The sequence below is a fragment of the Nansenia antarctica genome, assembly GCF_963989245.1.
Source record: "Nansenia antarctica genome assembly, chromosome: 3".
Classification (NCBI taxonomy): domain Eukaryota; kingdom Metazoa; phylum Chordata; class Actinopteri; order Argentiniformes; family Microstomatidae; genus Nansenia; species Nansenia antarctica.
The window spans coordinates 14,275,224-14,294,456 of NC_137688.1; the positions used below are offsets into that span (position 1 = coordinate 14,275,224).

At 41.8% G+C, this 19,233-nt stretch overlaps 1 protein-coding gene across 1 annotated transcript; it reads right to left on the reverse strand.

Moving 5' to 3' along the window:
- Window positions 1–16,200: 16,200 nt before the first annotated feature.
- On the reverse strand, window positions 16,201–17,196 carry LOC308153760 (trace amine-associated receptor 13c-like; the record flags this gene model as incomplete). The annotated part of the gene is made up of 1 exon (XM_080526952.1): window positions 16,201–17,196. The coding sequence occupies one exon, from the start codon at window positions 17,194–17,196 to the stop codon at window positions 16,201–16,203; it is 996 nt and encodes a 331-aa protein (XP_080383078.1).
- Between the last annotated feature and the right edge of the window lie 2,037 nt (window positions 17,197–19,233).

Here is a 19,233-nt window from a genome sequence, read left to right on the forward strand (position 1 = left end):
GGTGGAATACAATATGAACAATGACAATAGTGCAATAGTGGTAATTGGCTCAGTATAATCGAGTAAAGTGGCTAAGTAAATAATTAAAATCATCAGTGTTTACTTGAGCTTAATCTTCTCCTCTGAGTTTTTCTTTTTCTGACGGAATTCTGTAGAAGCCCAACCCAGGGTCGTCTCCTCGTCGGTTAGTGCACCCGATTGCACAGCAACTATCCAGCATTTTGTCAAACAACTAATTACTTGGTAAAAACATGATAAAATAGCTGGCAGGCAGCGGAAGAAAGATTTGTTTTGCCCGCCAGGTGGGCGTTCCCCTTATGCCGTGACGACACGTGCAAACAATATGGTGACAGCGCACCTCGAAACACAGATGAAAACAGCCCAGGTGACAGCGCATGCGCACCTAATACATGGGGAAAACAAAGGGCCTATTTGTTGACACTGTGACAGCGCACCAATACATAGGCTATCACCGAAACGAGAGTTTTGCACTCACTTTAGGCCTACAACACACACAGCAGCATACACGTTTCAACGACCAGATATGTGACAATATAGGCTAGCCCAGACAGAAGCCGCTGCACCACGTAACAATAAAAGCAAGACCAAACCAATCCGACTGGCAATAAAATCATAAAATGTTCCTACCTATTTGAAGTGAAGTCTGCGCCTCCCCGTTGCATCAAACTCCAGCAGAATGGCCTCCGCATCAATAGGAATATCATGATGTATATTCATAAGGGCAAGTCCACTCAGTCTCTTGTCTGTCATGCTGTTCCGAAGATATGTCTTCAAGCGACGTAAACAGCTGAATGAACGCTCCGCACTGGCAGTGGACACGGGCATTGTTAGGAGAACCTTCATGACAGTATGCAGGCTGGGGTAGAAGTCTGCGGTTAGTCTCAGAACTTGGAGGATGTCACTGGTGACAGGTGTATCATGCGGCCTGTTGCGCTCCCTCCACAGATTAAGCTCCATATCTGCAGTGTCAACACTGGGCATCAGCGCACCATACTCCTCCTTGATCTCCCTCCATAAACTGTCCGTCAACAGTGGCAATTTGTCGGGTAGAAGGTACTGGGCTTTAAGACGTGGCAGTGCAAGGCATACTCTGTCTCTCACCTCTGTGGTCAGGTGGTCGATGAACGGAAAGAAAATTGTTCTTTTCCAGTACTCTAGTGGGTTTTCTGCAGGTGTGTTAGACCTGTGGGCTTGTCTTTTGGCGATGCGAGGCAGTGAAGGGACAACATCAACAATCGCAGCCAGAGAGCATGTTTTTCCCCATATATCGCTGTTTGTGGAGTCATCTCTTTTGTGCTCAAGCACACTCACAGGATCCGTGGCCATTTGAGCGGCCATAGGTAGCTCGCATTTTGGATTCTGTAAGCCATTACTCAGCGGTGTCAGGCAGTGAAGAAGCTCCTGAGTAATGATTAGACAGACGATGAATTCAAAGGTCTCCATGGCCCGAGTGAGGGAGGATGCTGTGGAGCTGCATTTGGCGTCAGTGTCTGTTTTCAGCTCAGCCAGTGTGGTTAACACGTCCTCGTAGTTTTCGATTATAGTAGACAGGCACATATCATGCTGAGACCAGCGGGTATCAGATAACTTTTGGAGGCGTTTTTTGCTGCTACTGTTGCTCAGTAAGCACTGTAAGCGCTTTGGGGAGGCTGTGATGAAGGTTACTATCTCTTGACTTGTTTGCAGAGTATTGCGGACCACAGGGATTTTCGTTGAGCGCACAATCGCTAGGTTTAGCGCATGATTTCTAAAGTGCACATAGACGGCAGCAGGGTACTGTACTCTGATGCGCGCCTGAACGCCTCGCACCTTCCCACTGACAATCCCAGCGCCGTCATACCCCTGTCCAACCATACGAGCAGGATCCAGATCCAGTTCTCTTAATCGGTTTAACAGAAGTTGGGTCAAGGTCTCGCCTGTTGTGTCAGCAGTAGAAAAAAATCCCCAAAAATCCTCTCGCACAGAGTAGCTGCAATCAAAACAGTCCACGTATCTTACTACAAGAGCTACTTGTTCAACGTTGCTTATATCAGCAGTCTCATCAGCCAATAAGGTGAACGAACCACTTGGCATCCCTGCATTTGTTGAGAATTTTGTCTTGAATCTGTTACCCACATAGTTCAATCAACTCGTTCTGGATTTGATGACTAAAGTACTATGTGTTACTTGGTGCATTTTCGAAATATTCTTTCAGATTCTCATCTCCTTCAGCACGGTATTTCAGAAGCGCCTGGAAATTACTTCGCTCATCAGTGTGGCCTCGAATGGGTATATTTTGCTGTCCGCAAACAGCAATTAGATCGATGACTGCTTTCAGTCCATGTTTATTGCGCTCTACTGCTTGTTGGTGTGAGCGATCTAATTTGGAATAGATAGACCGGCTCTTTCCCGAAGCAACATCAACAAATTCACCTGCTCGCAGTTGGGCACTAATGTGAGCTGGAGTTGACAAGTGTCTTGAAACTATTTTCTTTGCATTACTCCAGTCAGTAAGTGGCTTCGTTCTCAGAATCATGTCTCCTGATGAGAAAAGCATGCAAGCTACACAAAAAACGCCATCAACGCTTTTACTGTAACGCAGAGTGGGGTAAATGCTCTCATCAAAAAACTCCTCCGGTATTTTCCGTTGCTTCCGACATATTACCCTACTTGGGGGTATCCAACCTCTGGGAGGCTTGAATCTCGTCTGTAACATTGTCAGTTTTACAGAGTCTGATGTCGTTTTCAGTTCACCAATGACACAGCCAATGTCATCTTCAGAGCCAGCACATACAACCTCATACCTCTGCTGCTGTGTGTCCTCGGGGCTCGGCCTAGCTACACAGCTAGCTACCATAGGGGGCTCGTCACCGTGTAGCTGACTGCTGCTGGCGCCTTCGCTGGTGTTGCTCTCTTCGCATATTATTTTTTTCTTCCCTCTCCCAAATGCCTGAAGAAGGCTCAACTGTCTTTTGGACATTTTCACATCAAATCAGACACTAGACAGCTAATTAGGAAGCTAGTTGAGCTAGTTGAAAATAATTTTAGCGCCAGAAATTAGTGACAAGTCAAATCAAATCAAATCAAATGTATTTACAGTAGTGACAGTGACGTAAGCACCAATCATTGGCCTTTATGTAATATTTACAAACAACAAACTAACGGTTTGAGTGATTGGCTGAACGCAACGTGAAAGAGTTTATTAGAGGGTGTTCACACTTGACTTATTTTTTAAGAAAAAAGCGTGGCCTTCAGCGCCTTTTTACATACAACCCTATGGGAAAAGGGAAAAAGCGGCCGCCTTTTAAAAAGCGTGAGAAAAGCGCAGCTGCCTTTTAACTTTTCAGAAAGGCGCTGTGTGATGTCAAGCGCCTTTCTGACAGCTGACCAATCAGGACGTGGAGAATAGGTACACGTGTACCTTCCCCTACTTCCGAGCTACCGGTGCTCCGAGACGTCAGACCCACCAAGATGGACAAAAACAATGTAGCACTACCAGTTGAACATCAGCACGGTACTATTTGTGTGTAGTGGAGTGCTTCTCCCTCTGCATCATACGTGGTTGGCCTAAAGAAACTGGTCAACCTGCACATGGTATCTTACAGTTGGAGCTCTTTGCCAGAAACCTAACCCTAACCCTAACCCTAACCCTAACCCTAACCTAACCCTAACCCTAACCCTAACCCTAACCCCCACTAACACTTCGGGCAGGCAGCCATTTGGTCAGGTGATTCCTGGTTACTGGTAATCTCTTAGACCAACATAGGTGATAGATAATAGTCCCTCAACCTAACCCTAACCCTAACCTTAATCCTAATTTAGGATATTAGTTATTTAGGGTATTATATAATCATCATTTAATTATTTAGTAATTCAAAGGCATATATATTAAAAAGATAGAAACGTACAGAAGCGTAGAGAAGCGTATAGAAACGTATAGAAGCGTACAGAAGCGTACAGTAATTCAGCTCCTGAACGAAAACGCAACAAGTTTGACGAAAAAGAATAACTACATTAGAATCGGCATCATTTCTACTTAATAAAATTACTACTAACAATTTAAAAAATGTATCAAATCATGGATATTACTAATTTTAATGTGGTGGGTTAGCTTTAACACAAAAAACGCAACGAAATTTACAACAACAAAACACAGGGTTAGAATCGGCATAATTTTTACAATTTTTAGAAATTATCCCCATGCATATAACTATTACAGAACTCTGGATATACTCAAATTACTTTTGCATTTCCCATGATGCACCAGGATTTTTAAAAATCCGCTTTTTCTGACACATTTATATCATTATTAGCAATTTCTCTCCCCCTAAACAACTCCAAAACGTATCTAACATCATTATTTATACTCCTACTACACAAAAATAATAATAATTCAAATTAAAAATTCGGTCATGCCATGACCCTGATTAACAGCAACAAATATGACCTTCCCCAAGATTTCCACTGAAAACCAAACCAATCCAACTGATCCAAGAGAGAAGAAGAGAAGAAGAAGAGAAGAGAGAAGAAGAAGAGAGAAGAAGAAGAGAGAAGAAGAAGAGAAGAAGAGAAGAAGAAGAGAGAAGAAGAGATTGGGGTAAGTCTTATAAATTAGTCAAACCACTAAGAATTTACTTCACTCTGAAAATGTCAGTGACAAGTTAACATGATGTGAAACATCTAGGTATGCCTTTGGTGATGACAAGGTGGTCCAGACTAGTGTCAGTGACAGACAGACAGCAGAGTCACACAGTGTCACACAGAGAGACTTCCATTACACAGATCCAGTCCCAGGTGGACTAGTCGAATTGGAGAGAATTGGAGAGAGGTAGCTCAACATGACTGTTTTATATTTTTGATGAGAGATAGAAAGTCCACTTACATCCCCTTTAAAATATATTGTTGAACATGTCGACTGAGATGACTAGATACTGATGATCATAGTTTGTTAGCATAGCTTGTGATGCTACGGCGCCATCTTGTATCTCGCCACGCGGCTCCCATGAGACGGCGACATTTTGCCAAAAGACCTGGTCTTTCCCCGCTACCAACCCCCCTCCTAGTCCAGTCAATCTGTGGTTTAACCCAGGGGAAATTGCAATAGTAATCATGCACGTTTTTTTGTGATCCCTAGGGACAACCAAATAACATATTAAAAGTCTTAATATTTATTGGATCACGGTAAATTCAGGGGTCGAAAATGTGGGTTTTTGTGCCAGGCGCAACACAGCCAGTTAATAGGATAAACAATTTAACTAATAGATATCACCATGAAACTTCACCAGTTAATCACTTACATTAAGACTAACATTTTTTGTATTACAAGTTTTCTGAAATATTATGTTTAAATATGCAAATTAAATGCTTACTGCTTATACGGTATTGTTTGTTTGTATGAAGAAAACAGTTTTCTGCAGGAAGTGTAAGGATAACATTAATTAACAGGTAAATGTACACTATTTCGCATTATTTGGGATATTTCGAACAGTTTAAAATGTCCCCCTATTTTGCTTAACAACGGATTTAGAACTCTCAACTCGTCCCCATGGGGATAGTATGGCCAGAGTGGATGTAACTACCTACATGTTGAGATGTAACTACCTACATGTTGAGATGTAACTACCTCAATGTTGAGATGTAACTACCTAAATGTTCAGATGTAACTACCTAAATGTTCAGATGTAACTACCTACATGTTGAGATGTAACTACCTACATGTTGAGATGTAACTACCTAAATGTTCAGATGTAACTACCTAAATGTTCAGATGTAACTACCTAAATGTTGAGATGTAACTACCTAAATGTTCAGATGTAACTACCTACATGTTGAGATGTAACTACCTAAATGTTCAGATGTAACTACCTACATGTTCAGATGTAACTACCTACATGTTGAGATGTAACTACCTACATGTTGAGATGTAACTACCTAAATGTTGAGATGTAACTACCTAAATGTTCAGATGTAACTACCTAAATGTTCAGATGTAACTACCTAAATGTTCAGATGTAACTACCTACATGTTTAGATGTAACTACCTACATGTTCAGATGTAACTACCTACATGTTGAGATGTAACTACCTAAATGTTGAGATGTAACTACCTAAATGTTGAGATGTAACTACCTAAATGTTGAGATGTAACTACCTAAATGTTGAGTGCTTAAGGCCAATGCACACGGCGTGCGATGCGACGTCGCACGACAACATTCGATTCAGGCTGATTACTATAGGCTCTACCAATCCAATCCTACCCAATATTGCTTGCCTTGCTTCCACAATTTCTCCAATATTTTTTTCTCTCTAGTTTGATTGTGTGATAGATAACTTGATATTTTGAAAGTGTGATAGATCGATAGATAGATAGATAAATAAATAGATAAATAAATAAAGAAGTGTAAACAAAAACAAAAAGGTATGTCTATCAACTTGCATTGCCATCATCACAGTGGTGTGTTTGGCGCAGGGGTTAAGGCAGCCAGCTAGAGGTCTGAAGGTTGCCTGTTCGATACTTGATTTAATTTAATGTTGTTTTTTTTACATTTAACCGAAGCCTTCATGCAAATCGATTTACAATATATATATATATATATATATATATATATCTGTCTAAGTGAATCACCGTGGCATTCTTAATCCAACATCCACCACAGAAGGGTTAGCTACACTTCTTTACTAATCCAAACGTTTCCCCCCCCCCCCCCCCCCCATCACGTCTCAGTTTGGAAGAGGAAAAGAGGTTAGAAGACCACAGAACACCTAATTCTTCCAAGATGAGCCGGAGAGCAGTAAACAGAGGTGAAGAGTCCACGGCCAGACAGGATGGGAGAGACATGAAGGATGATGGTGATGACCCGGCTCGAAGGAGTGAGATCCGGAGCAAGTACCGAGACCTCATCAGCATGGTTCAACGTGAGTGGAGGACACTTAAGCAATATCACACGAGAGGGAGTGTGTTATACTGAATATCAGCACGGCTGTGATTCGGTCGTAGGTACGAGGCCGCAGACCTCGAGTGTGATATTGCTTTTATACAACAGTTCTACAGCACGATTTATTAGTTAACAGTAATAAGCGACAACAGATTATGATTTGTTTGTTTATTTAATCATAAAAATAAACAAAAAATAGTTCCGCAACTGAACTTCAAATGGACGGTTGCCTAGTAACCTGAACACAAACATGTAGTCTAATTAACGGTCATTTAGTAGAACATCTGTGCGGCGGAGTGATACATAGTTAAAGGTCCCAGTGCTGTTATACTGTATATCAGCACTCATGGAATGCCTCTTGTCCAATCAAATTACTTGGTCGGAACTAACTGTTGTATAAAGCATGATAGTCTTGTTTAGGACTGCCATATTTCCCCCACTTTGTGTAACTATTTTTGACACCTTTCAGGGATACTGAGTTGGCTTGACCATTGATTATATCTGTTCACAGAAAACCGAGAGGACATGTTGAAAGACAACTACGACAAAGTCACTGAGGTTCTGGAGGAGGCCAACAAACTTTTTAAAGAAGGTATGCTATGATAAATATTCTCTCTCACCTTTCTGCATAAGGCATGGGCCGGAGTCCAAAATTGTGAAGTTCATTTTCGCCCTAAGTATTTTGTCGACGGTCTCTTTTACGCCATGGAAAAGGCAGAAACCAGAATGAAGAAGAAGTAAACAATGTTACGCTTCGTGCACACCGCGGACCGTGACCCACCGTTCTGGCGCAACCTGGTGGGATGGGCTTGAAGTACGTCAACGTGCGATGCAGACGCAACAACACAGCGGTAATATATATGTCCGGAGGAGATAGCAAAGATGGCGCCGTTAGCATCACAAACACTATGCCATACAAGTTAGCATCAGAGGTAGACTAATATCCTCAACTTATGTCCTAATCACACTACTGTCATACAAGTCGTACCTTCTCCTTGACATGGACATAAACACACCTGCTACCTTCTTTGAAAGAAATCGCGATTTATTCAGTGAAAACTAGTACACCATTCAGATAGCATAACAATAGCATAGCATTCGCGGACACAGTCAGTATGTTAACATCAGATATATAAACGGGTTATTTTGATAAACTGGACACATTTTGTGAATATGTATGGTTACTTTCTCGCCTGAAAACATATAAAAACTTCATAAAATGACATTAACACTTGTAGAGCCAAATGAAAGATTTTCGTCAATGGTGGATTTTACATCTGAGTCGAAAGCTCTGGTCAAGAAACTACTTCCGGTTTACTTCCGGTTGTTTTGACGGATCCAACGCAACGCAAAAGCTGAAATATTTTGACTGATTACCGCACCCTGACGGACAAGAAACGCAATGTAGAGCAACGCAACGGATCAACGCAACTGCCCCATTGAGATGAATGACTTCCGGTGCAACGCAATGACCTGGTGTGCATGCAGCTTTAGTGAGCCCATCTGTTCGGTACATGATAGATCTATTTTGGGAGTTGCACTTGAATTATGAAATGCCATCGTCGCGGAGTAAGTGGCTTTGTTCAAGCCTGTTTTCTATTGTCAAACATTGTAACCTCAGGGCTGTAGTTATAGTTTCTAACATTGTAACCTCAGGGCCCTAACCCTAACCCTGTGGTTATAGTTTAACATTGTAACCTCAGGGCTGTGGTTATAGTTTAACATTGTAACCTCAGGGCTGTGGTTATAGTTTCTAACATTGTAACCTCAGGGCTGTGGTTATAGTTTCTAACATTGTAACCTCAGGGCAGATAGAGTGTGTATAGCTGGTTATAGTTTCTAAATAATGTGCATTCTCTTTACTGTTCAAAGAAACAACTTCACCTGTTTATTTGTGTGCGTCTCTCGTCTATCTTGGTTTACTAAACTTTATTTAAACCACACAATACCAACGATGGCATCAGTGATGTTAGTCCAGTGAATGCAAGTAAACTGTTTGAACCTTTTTATCTTAGTGAATAGAGTTTACCCACCTTGCTTTGTGTGCTATTTGTTTTAGGGTTTTCCAACCTATTCAATCCATGGTGTTCAGGGTTTAACCTACTATATTAAAAAAAGGGGGGTCACATGTAGAAACTGTTGAAATTCCTACACTGTTCATCTGATTACCCTCAAATTACCCTCAATCAATGCTGAACGTCTGCACATCTTGATTGTTTCATTTCAAGTCTATTGTGGTGGTGTAAAGAGCCAAAATTATGAACGTTCTGTCAGTGTCCAAATATATATGGACCTATGAACTGTATAAGCAAAGTGCCTCTTCCCACCACCTTTCACAGTCCATTTCCCCTCCTGCTTTAATAATGACGTCGCTCTTTGTTTTCCCTCACAGTTCACAGTGTCCGGGAGGCACTGCTGGATGCCAAGCTCCTCAATCTAGTAGCAGACCTTGGCAAAGAGAAGGCCAGCCAACTGCTTGCTGGGGAATCTACCTTTGACCCGGCTGCCTTGACTGAGAACCTTGTGAGTCAGAGTAGGAGGTGGTGGAGGATGAAGATAGTAGTTACTCTGATAGAAATCATCTCTAGTAATCTCCCAGAAGCAAAGTATCTTTGTCAGGGACCATATCATTGTATCTGCATTTAGCTAGCCAGATGTCAGGATGTCTATTGATATGGTTGTCACAAGTCTTGTCAAATTTGCTTGTTCAGGACTTTGTATAAGTCTGATTGCTGAAACACTGTTTGTGTTTTGGATGGATTACCCAGCTCTCCTTCATGGGGCTGAATCGATTGGAGGATGAGGAGGAGGAAGCAGAGAAGGATGGCGCAACCGGCGGCTACCTACCCGCTGATGCCTGGCAGAAGTGATAGTTAATAATCTGTTCAAATTACACTTTGGCTTGTTGGTGTTCTTACAAAGTCCCAGGTTGGTGCAGAATGATTAGATATGTGTTGAAGAGAGAGAATGATCAGATATCCAGGGTGTTGAAGAGAGAGAATGATTAGATATCTAACTGTTCTATTTTTTACATTACAAATTCTATCTCCATTTTGGTCAAAATTGATTTTTTTTTTACATAATCTGATCCATTAGGTGTTTATTAATGCCTGTGTGGTGTTATTTTTAAAAAAAAGTTGACATTTTTGAGTTAGTAATTCATAAAATACAAAGGTTCCATCTCACAAAACAATGGAATGTAAAAACTCAATATCTCTGAACTCTAAGATAATTTTCACTTTCATGGCCAGCATGCATGCATGGTTAACAACTCACTGTGAAGGCTGCATGACACAGCGTACTAGAAAACAACACAGAGCGGGGAGACTCATACAGGATGTGAACACTCTGATAATGAATTCGCTTGGAACAGACAAATAATTGGCATGTTTTTGACAAGAGGATTAAACTGTAATTAAAAATTATGTTTTGTCTTCCTTTTTTTGCGGGGGGCTTTTTTGGAAACATTTTAAATGAGAAAACTAAATTCATAAAATGTTTAATGTGAAAAATTAAAACTCTTTTAACTGTCAATCAACCATGTAACATATTAATCACTCGGACATAGTAATAGTCGGGACTGAATGATCACACCACAGAGGAAGTACCTCAGCTAGGCTACATGATCACACCACAGAGGAAGAACCTCAGCTAGGCTACATGATCACACCACAGAGGAAGTACCTCTGTAATAGGTGGTAGTTAGTTACCTAGAACAATTGTCGTCAACACAAAGCGAATTGGCGAATCCAGAACTTCATGAGAATATTTCCTATTCAGTGGTTGAAACCAGTGGCGCCGGCAGGATTCGATTTCATAGTACGCACAGAAACGTAAAAAACTTTGCAGAAATAGCGCAGACTAGCCTACAATATACATAGGTTGGATGATTATATCACCTATTCATAGTTTGCAGTCACGTGACTGGCGCAGAGCCCTGGCGGCCAAAACATAGTGGAAACTCCGTAGAACTGCAGCACCGACCTGTCATTAACCACCTGTTTCAAGCACCGATTATTTAGATCACCTCTCAAAAGAAGAAAAACAAAGATATGTGAACAAACTACACATTTTGGGCACTTGCGATCCATATACTACGGTGGCCGACAAGGGCAAACGCGCTGCAAAGACCAAAACAAATACATTAACAGCAAACGCGCTGCAAATACAGAAACGCGCTGCAAATACAGAAACGATACAAAGTCAAAAACACATACAACCCCCGACAACACATGCAACAAGAAAACGCTACAATACGGTGGCCGACAAGGGCAAACGCGCTGCAAATACCGGAAACGCGCTGCATACCGGAAACGCGCTGCAAATAGAGAAACGCGCTGCATATAGCTCACAACACAACGGAAGTGTAGAAAAACGCTGCAAATAGAGAAACGCGCTGCATATAGCTCACAACACAACGGAAGTGTAGAAAAACACTGCAATTCAGTTCACAACACAACGGAACTGTTCTCACAACGGAAGTGTTCTGGGGGGGAACGATAAGTGGACGGACCGGAGACGTGTTTTTGAAGTTCCGAAAAGCAGTTCTGAAGAGGTTGTGGACGTTTGGTTTTGGTTTTGTGTGCGCGTGCGACGCGAGAGAGTTTTTGCTGGGTGAAAGCTCTGCAGAAGAAAGTAAGCAAGTTGAAACGTTAGCAAATATAATTACTGTGCTCTGACAGAGAAAGTTGGTTCAAATTAGTCGTTATTATTGTGATTAGAAAGTGTCTGATTATAGTTTCATGGTGTGAATAATAGTGTCAAAGAACTAGCAAGCTAGCTAGCTCAGAGGTGATGAGATGAGCTAGTCTGCTGCACACAGCTAAAGAGCTAACTGGAGGCACTTTATTATTTTAATTAAAGTAGATATACAATCTTTCTTATTCTGCTAGAATTGGGCTTTATGGTAATACCATAATGGTATATTTACAGTACATGGACAGTAGATTGAAGCATTGGAACAAATGCTCACTCATTGGAAATGTCTGTTTTTTGTAGTTGGACATACGATTTTCTTACAGGTGAGAGAGTAAGTAAAGACAGTATCTGACTGCATTGCCCACAGCATTCCAATATTCAATTAGAATGAAGTTATGATTTGATATGAATTCAATGTATACCTCTTATTAAATTATAAATACTCTGGTTGTTATATTTGCCTTTTGGTTGACAGCAAAAGGGAGAGAGGAGGATAGAGAGGGAGAGAAGGAGAGAGAGCAGGATGGTGTCGGCACACCAGAGAGAGAGCAAGAACCAGGTGAGAAAGTGGACAGGTAGTCAAGACCACATAAGTAGCCTTGAGAACCGATGGTTCTCGAGCCTAACGGCCCTTAGGGGGCAGGAGCCTATCTCCTGTTCCTGTAGCGTGAGGCAGCTTGATGTACAAGTACTGTCCATGCCACCCCCCCCAAGGCAGCAAACACTGGTGTAGATGCATACTGTATGCATAAGTGAATGTGCTTATGGGGTGTCGCTACGGGACAGGTGTCGCTCTGACTGGGAGGGCAAAATCACAGTATACCCACTAGAAAAAACTAGACTACACCACTGGTACTGTCTATCAGCTGATCTTCCTCAGCGGCTGTCAGGTTTAGGCGTAGGATGCATTGTCTTTGAATGAAAACCGTATCCATGTCTTGTGCTTAGACGTTGGCACATGCACATCAGAAAAGTACTTCTCAAATTGACTTTCGAGTGCCTCCAAGTGATCAACAATTGCGCATTTCACGTCAGGCGAGGGCACCGCGGAATCCGCGGAAATGCATTGAAATGCGCAGCCAGCTCCGCGCGGTTTTGGCCAACCAGAATCTCGTGGATAGCTGTGCGTAATTCAAAGACGCGCGCCAATACTGATCCACGGGATCTGACCTCGGAATGGTAAAGGAGCGGCGCATAGAGAAGCAAAGAGGCGGGTTTGTTATTATCAAACTAGTAACTAAATTAGTAACGTTATGCTAGTTATTAATTAACGTTAATTTCGCAATGAAGACCGAACTGCAGCGTTTTAGCCAACACCTAGCTTGCTAGACAGGTGTGTTATTTTTTCCAGCTGACTTTATGTTAGACTCTGCATCATGGGCATCATTTATTTTGTAAATAGTTTTTGTCAAAAGTAGTTTATTATTGCCTATTAATGCTTGTACTTTACTCGATATCATTTTAATATATTTTTTATTCATTTTATATTTTTAAATTCTCACTGATTATTATCGCGGACCCCCGGTTGAAGACCACTGAGCTACAACATTCCAGGATGTATCAGACCTGTTCAAATACCTCATATATACAGTTTGACACATTTCAAACTAAACAATTAGGTGTTTGTTATGGGAACCCTTCTCTTTCCCGTGCTTATTTGCCCATCCAAACCAGACCTTCCAGACTAAACATTGTTTACCTGGGGTGAAAGAGAAGGGTTCCCATAACTCTGGAAGGTATTGTTCTGATGGACACATAAGCACGGGAAAGAGAAGGGTTCCCATAACAAACACTGAAATGTATCAAACGAAACAGGTGTTTGTTATGGGAACCCTTCTCTTTCCCGTGCTTATGAAATGTATCAAATGAAACAGGTGTTTGTTATGGGAACCCTTCTCTTTCCCGTGCTTATATGCCCATCCAGTTATTCAGGTTAACCAATAGTCTACATTGTTTATGTCTCATCACATTTTGCACAGTATATGTTGAGATGTTGAAGAACTGATCCAATGTGTTGTTTGAATGAATGAATGAATGAATGAATGAATGAATGAATGAATGAATGGTCTTTATTGTCATTGATATAGTACAGGTACCATACAACGAAATTTGGGAGGGGGGGCTCCCCTGGTGCTAGGAAAAAAAAACTAAAAACAAGAAGGGAAAAGAGCTGGTTTACATAAATAAAGTCTATGTACACTATCCACTATACTATACTATACAAATAAAACACTGTGCTGTACTCTATGCTATGCTATACATATCCTAACATTTCCTATCTCTGAACCTTATGTACCCGAGGGTTGTCATATTGCACATAGTGTTATTGCACATTCATTTAAAGTGTCGCAGTTTGCCGGTTTGAAATGTTCACAGTTGTGTTTCAGTATTGCACTTGATTACAATCTAGTAGCTGCCATCAAATTGTCTAGATTGTCCAGGGCCTAGAACCTAGGTCTTTGCTGTGTTCAGGGCCTGAATGGCCCTGGGGTAGAAGCTGAGCTTCATTTGAGCTTCAGTCTATTTGTCCTTGCGGACATGGTCCTGAACCGCCTGCCCGAGGGCAGCCGAACAAAGTGTTCGTTCCCAGGGTGGGATGGGTCTCTGGAGATCTTGGAGGCCTTCCTGAGGCAGCGTGTGTTGTACAGCGTGTTGGCAGAGATATATAGAGTTTCAGATTGTAACTGGCCTTCTTATTTGAAATTCTCAAAAACGGAAATGAAATATTCAATTTCTACTGTGTATTTAGTCACATTACAGTAATTTGGTCATATCTATGTTCATTTTTTAACATCTCACAGGTCTCAGCTTTCACCAGGTACCACATTTATCAAATTTGACCATGTAGTTTTGGAGATATGAAGCAGTTAATCAGACCGGTCTAATTAGACCGGGAACACCAAGGATGGGGGGGCAAACATGAACACAACCGGAGGGTTAAATGGTGTGGCCTCTGATGATTGTCTGGTGTTCTGATGATTGGTTGGTGTTGATTGGCTGGATGATTTCCCAATTATCAAGGGGGGTGGATCCCCTGGACTGGACTCATCTCCTATTTAGGTTTTTAAAGAGACACACACAAACACACAGACACAGACACAGACAACCAGAACACACACTACTAGTACAGACACAAACATATAGACAGACAACCAGGCTACTCATAGCCGTCACACTAGGGAATATGAACCATCCTCATACTAGGGAATATGAACCATCCTCATACTAGGGAATATGCGTTACGGCCTCTAATTCCTTTCTTTGGCCTTGTGCTGCGGAGGAGTAGCGATACCTGGGTGTAGTTTCTTCCCTCTCACTGTATGTGCTGTGGTAAGAATACAACATACATTCCCTCCTGTTCTACTGTGGCAAGTACATGCCCTAACATCTCAAACACCCACCCACCACTTCCAGTCCATTTGAACTATTCTGTACAATAAACATATGTATTTAGCATTTAATCCGATACTTTCAGCTTTCATTATTCCATCCAAAGCTCCACTATCTTACTTAATAAAGTAGACTCTTAACTGAACTGGAATCATGTTACTTTTACCACTTTAGTGAACCTGTGTTATTCATGACACAAAAAGGTGGCGTAGCCGTGCAGTTTATTACAGTGGATAAATATAGGACTCTCTTAAAAAGCCCAACACTATACATGTATACACATCACATTCAAATTGTTGGTCACATCGTGAACGTAAGCTTATGGAATTTAAGAGTAGTGTTTTTGAGACTCCCCTTTTTTTTTTTTTTGTCTTGAGTTCTTGTTTGTATCCTGTTTTGGTTGCAATTCCTTAAGTAAAGACCATTTTCTTCCCACTACCTAATTGTCTGCCTCCCTTTATCTGCACCACACCTGGGTCCGCTTAATATACCAAAACATACAAAATACTACTGTAGATGCACATGCCGTATGCAAAAGCAAACACACACACACGCGCACACGCGCACACACGCACACACGCACACACGCACACACGCACACACGCACACACACACACACACACACACACACACACACACACACACACACACACACACTATGAACGGCACCTCTATACACACACCGTGAATGACAGCATGAATGCATACAAATGTAAGAAATTGGTAATAAAATAATAATTTGCAGGCATCAGTATCCATAGCCTAATACATACATAGCCTAATACATATCAGTACTACGGAGAGAGCAATAATATCGATTTTTCAAAGGTTTAGCTGTACTGAACCATTAAGCTTTACATCTCAATCCAACAAAGTTTCTTACATACACATACATACATCTCAATCCAACAAAGTTTCCTAATACATACACATACAGTATTACAGGTCCACACAACTACAGACATGACTGCATGTTGTACACACACATTACATGCAAACATCTAAACCCGTTTTATATACATTACAAAATAAATATCTATGTTGTTGGGAGTGTAAAAAGGCCCTTAATGTGTCCCAAAGTTCATTTTCACCATTATGGCATGATAATAATAATAATAGGAGTGGTAACAGGGCTGTAAACTAAAACTGATGTCATAAAGCACCCCTAACTGTAGGCCTAGATCACATTGGATAATGAAGATGATTTCTGCAGTATTTTCAAGCACAGGATGAGTTTAGTTGTTTTTCTAAACCAAGGATAGAATAATGCGTAGATCAGTGGGTTGAGACACGAGTTAATCTGTAGAATCAACGTCAGATAGATCAGTGCACTTGAGGATGATATATTACCAGACAAAGAGAATAAGAAATATGGCACGTAACAGAGCAGAAACACAACTACAATAATACCAAGAGTTCTCGCTGCCTTTCTCTCAGACTTTTTCACAGTTACAATTGCCACACCAGCTAAAACAACTTTAGACTGTTTGCCCCGCGCCTGAGATAAGGCTACAACAAACACTCTCATATAGAGTACTACAATAACACTGCAAGGGGCAATAAATGTCACCACGAGATCTACCATCCCAGAGTTGAAAGTTAGAACTGCCACACACTCTCCGCGACAGGAGCTGAACACATCTGGCTCGATCAGTTGATCCAACAGAAACAAAGTGTTGTAGAGGAGGGAGCAGACCCAGCTCACAATGATGGCCGCTAATGCTCTGCCCAGGGTGACTTTGGCCTGGTACTGTAGAGGGTCACACACAGCCAGGTAGCGGTCCACAGAGATCAGCACCATGTGGCCGAGAGAGGCAGAGATGAGCACGAACATGATGTAGATAGTGGCAATGCAGAGCAGCGTCCCGTGGTACCAGCAGGACTGGAGGAGGAAGAGGCTGTCCACGGGCATCACCAGCAGCCCTGTCACCAGGTCGGCCAGGGACAGGGAGAGCAGCAGCACGTTGGTGGCTGTGTGGAGTTGCTTGAAGTGGGAGATGGAGATGATCACCAGCATGTTCAGGAACACGGTCAGCAGAGTTATGGACGACAGCATTATGCTGAGCAGGATGTACTCCGGTGGGGAGCGTTCACGAGGCTTTCTGCAGGAGGAGTTGAGTAAAGGGAAGCAGAGCGGGGAATTCCCCTCGCCTTGGCCTACTGGGATCCCCATCAGAGAGAGAGAGAGAGAGAGAGAGAGAGAAGGAGAGGGTGAGAGAAGGAGAGGGTGAGGTCCGTTGAGCTTCCTCAACAACTCTGACTAACATCACAATCTCAGGCTTATTTATGTATCTCTGAGCCTTCTCTTCCTCTCTCCTTTCTCACCTCACCCATTACCTCACCCATTACAACCTAAGGACCTTCGGGGACAGAGCCTTCAGTGTGGCAGCCCCCACCCTTTGAATTTAATGAATTGAATTGAATTGAATGAATGGTCTTTATTGTCATTGCTATAGTACAGGTACCAAACAACGACATTTGGGAGGGGTGGCTCCCCTGGTGCTAGGAAAGAAAAAAAAACTAAAAAAACAAGAAGGGAAAGGAGCTGGTTTACATAAATAAAGGCTATGTACACTATCCACTATACTATACTGTACAGATAAGACGACTAGGGTTGTCATATTGCACATAGTGTTATTGCACATTCATTTAAAGTGTCGCAGTTTGCAGGCTTGAAATGTACACATTTGTGCCTCAGCACTACACCTGATTTTTTCAATCCAGCAGCTGCCATCAATCCGTCCAGACTGTCCAGGGCCCAGAACCTAGGTCTTTGCTGTGTTCAGGGCCTGGATGGCCCTGGGGTAGAAGCTGAGCTTCAGTCTGTTTGTCCTTGCGGCCATGGTCCTGTACCGCCTTTTCGAGGGCAGCCGGGCAAAGTGTTCGTACCCAGGGTGGGTTGGGTCTCTGGAGGGTGGTTGGGTCTCTGGAGGGTGGTCTCTGGAGGGTGGGTTGGGTCTCTGGAGATCTTGGGAGATCTTGGAACTCTCTCCCCACAGTGATTCCGCAATGCCCCTACCCTGGACACCTTCCAATCAGCCCTCAAAACCCATCTGTTCACCAAGGCCTTTGGTCCCTAGTTTAGTTTTGTCGCTGTCACTGTCTCTGTGTTTTCTGTTTTGTCTGTCTGACTTTCTTTCTGTAAAATCTGTAAAGCATCCTTGGGTTTGTGAAAGGCGCTATATAAAACCAAGATATTATTATTATTATTATTAATAATAAAAATAGGGTGCAAACATCCACATTTTCCGCAATGGCAGCCTTCTCTCTCAATGTTGTAATAATAATAATAATAATAATAATAATAATAATAATAATAATAATAATAATAATAATAATAATGCAAAACTACTGATAGGCTACTTTTTTTTATCCTGCATTATGTTTGAATTATTATGTCATATGTCTTCTGCTGCAATGCAATGTCAGGAACCGAAGTCTAAGAATTTGACTCTGTAACAATACACTTTCAACTTTGAACACACACACACACACACACACACACACACACACACACACACACACACACACTGTGTGACCCAGGGCCGATTCCACGAAGCTCGATTATCTTCAAATCCGCGATAAAGTTCTAATCGGCGATAATTTTATCTTGCGTTCGGGTCCATCAATGTGGCTCAAATAATTCGCTGTTTGGTTGCTATGCAACACAGCCTCCCGAGTTATTCTGGTCGCGAGCAGGCTAAGAGGCTGGCTAAAGTAATGCGTGCGTCAAAATTGTCTCACAGGCGGAAACTATATCCCGAACGACAGTTCCATCAAGTGTCTTTTAGGAAATATTAGTTCCCACTTTTTACGAGATAGATAGATAGATAGTTTGACTGTGTGATAGATAGATAATTTGATAATTTGAAAGTGTGATCGATCGATAGATAGATAACCTGATATTTTGAAAGTGTGATAGATAGATAGATCGATAGATAAATAAATTAAAAAGTGTAAAAAATAAAATAAAATAAATAGGTATGTCTATTAACTTGCATTGCTTTTGACACAGTGGTCTGGCTGGCGCAGTGGTTAAAGCAACCAGCTAGAGTTCCGAAGGTTGCGAGTTCGAGACTTGAATAAGAGATTTATTTTTATTTTTACATTTAACCGAAGATTTCATGCAAAGGCTTCAAACACCATTGTAATCGTGTCAGTTCTTGTAAATTAGCCTGCACCATAATTTTATAGCCTACATACTTTTTTA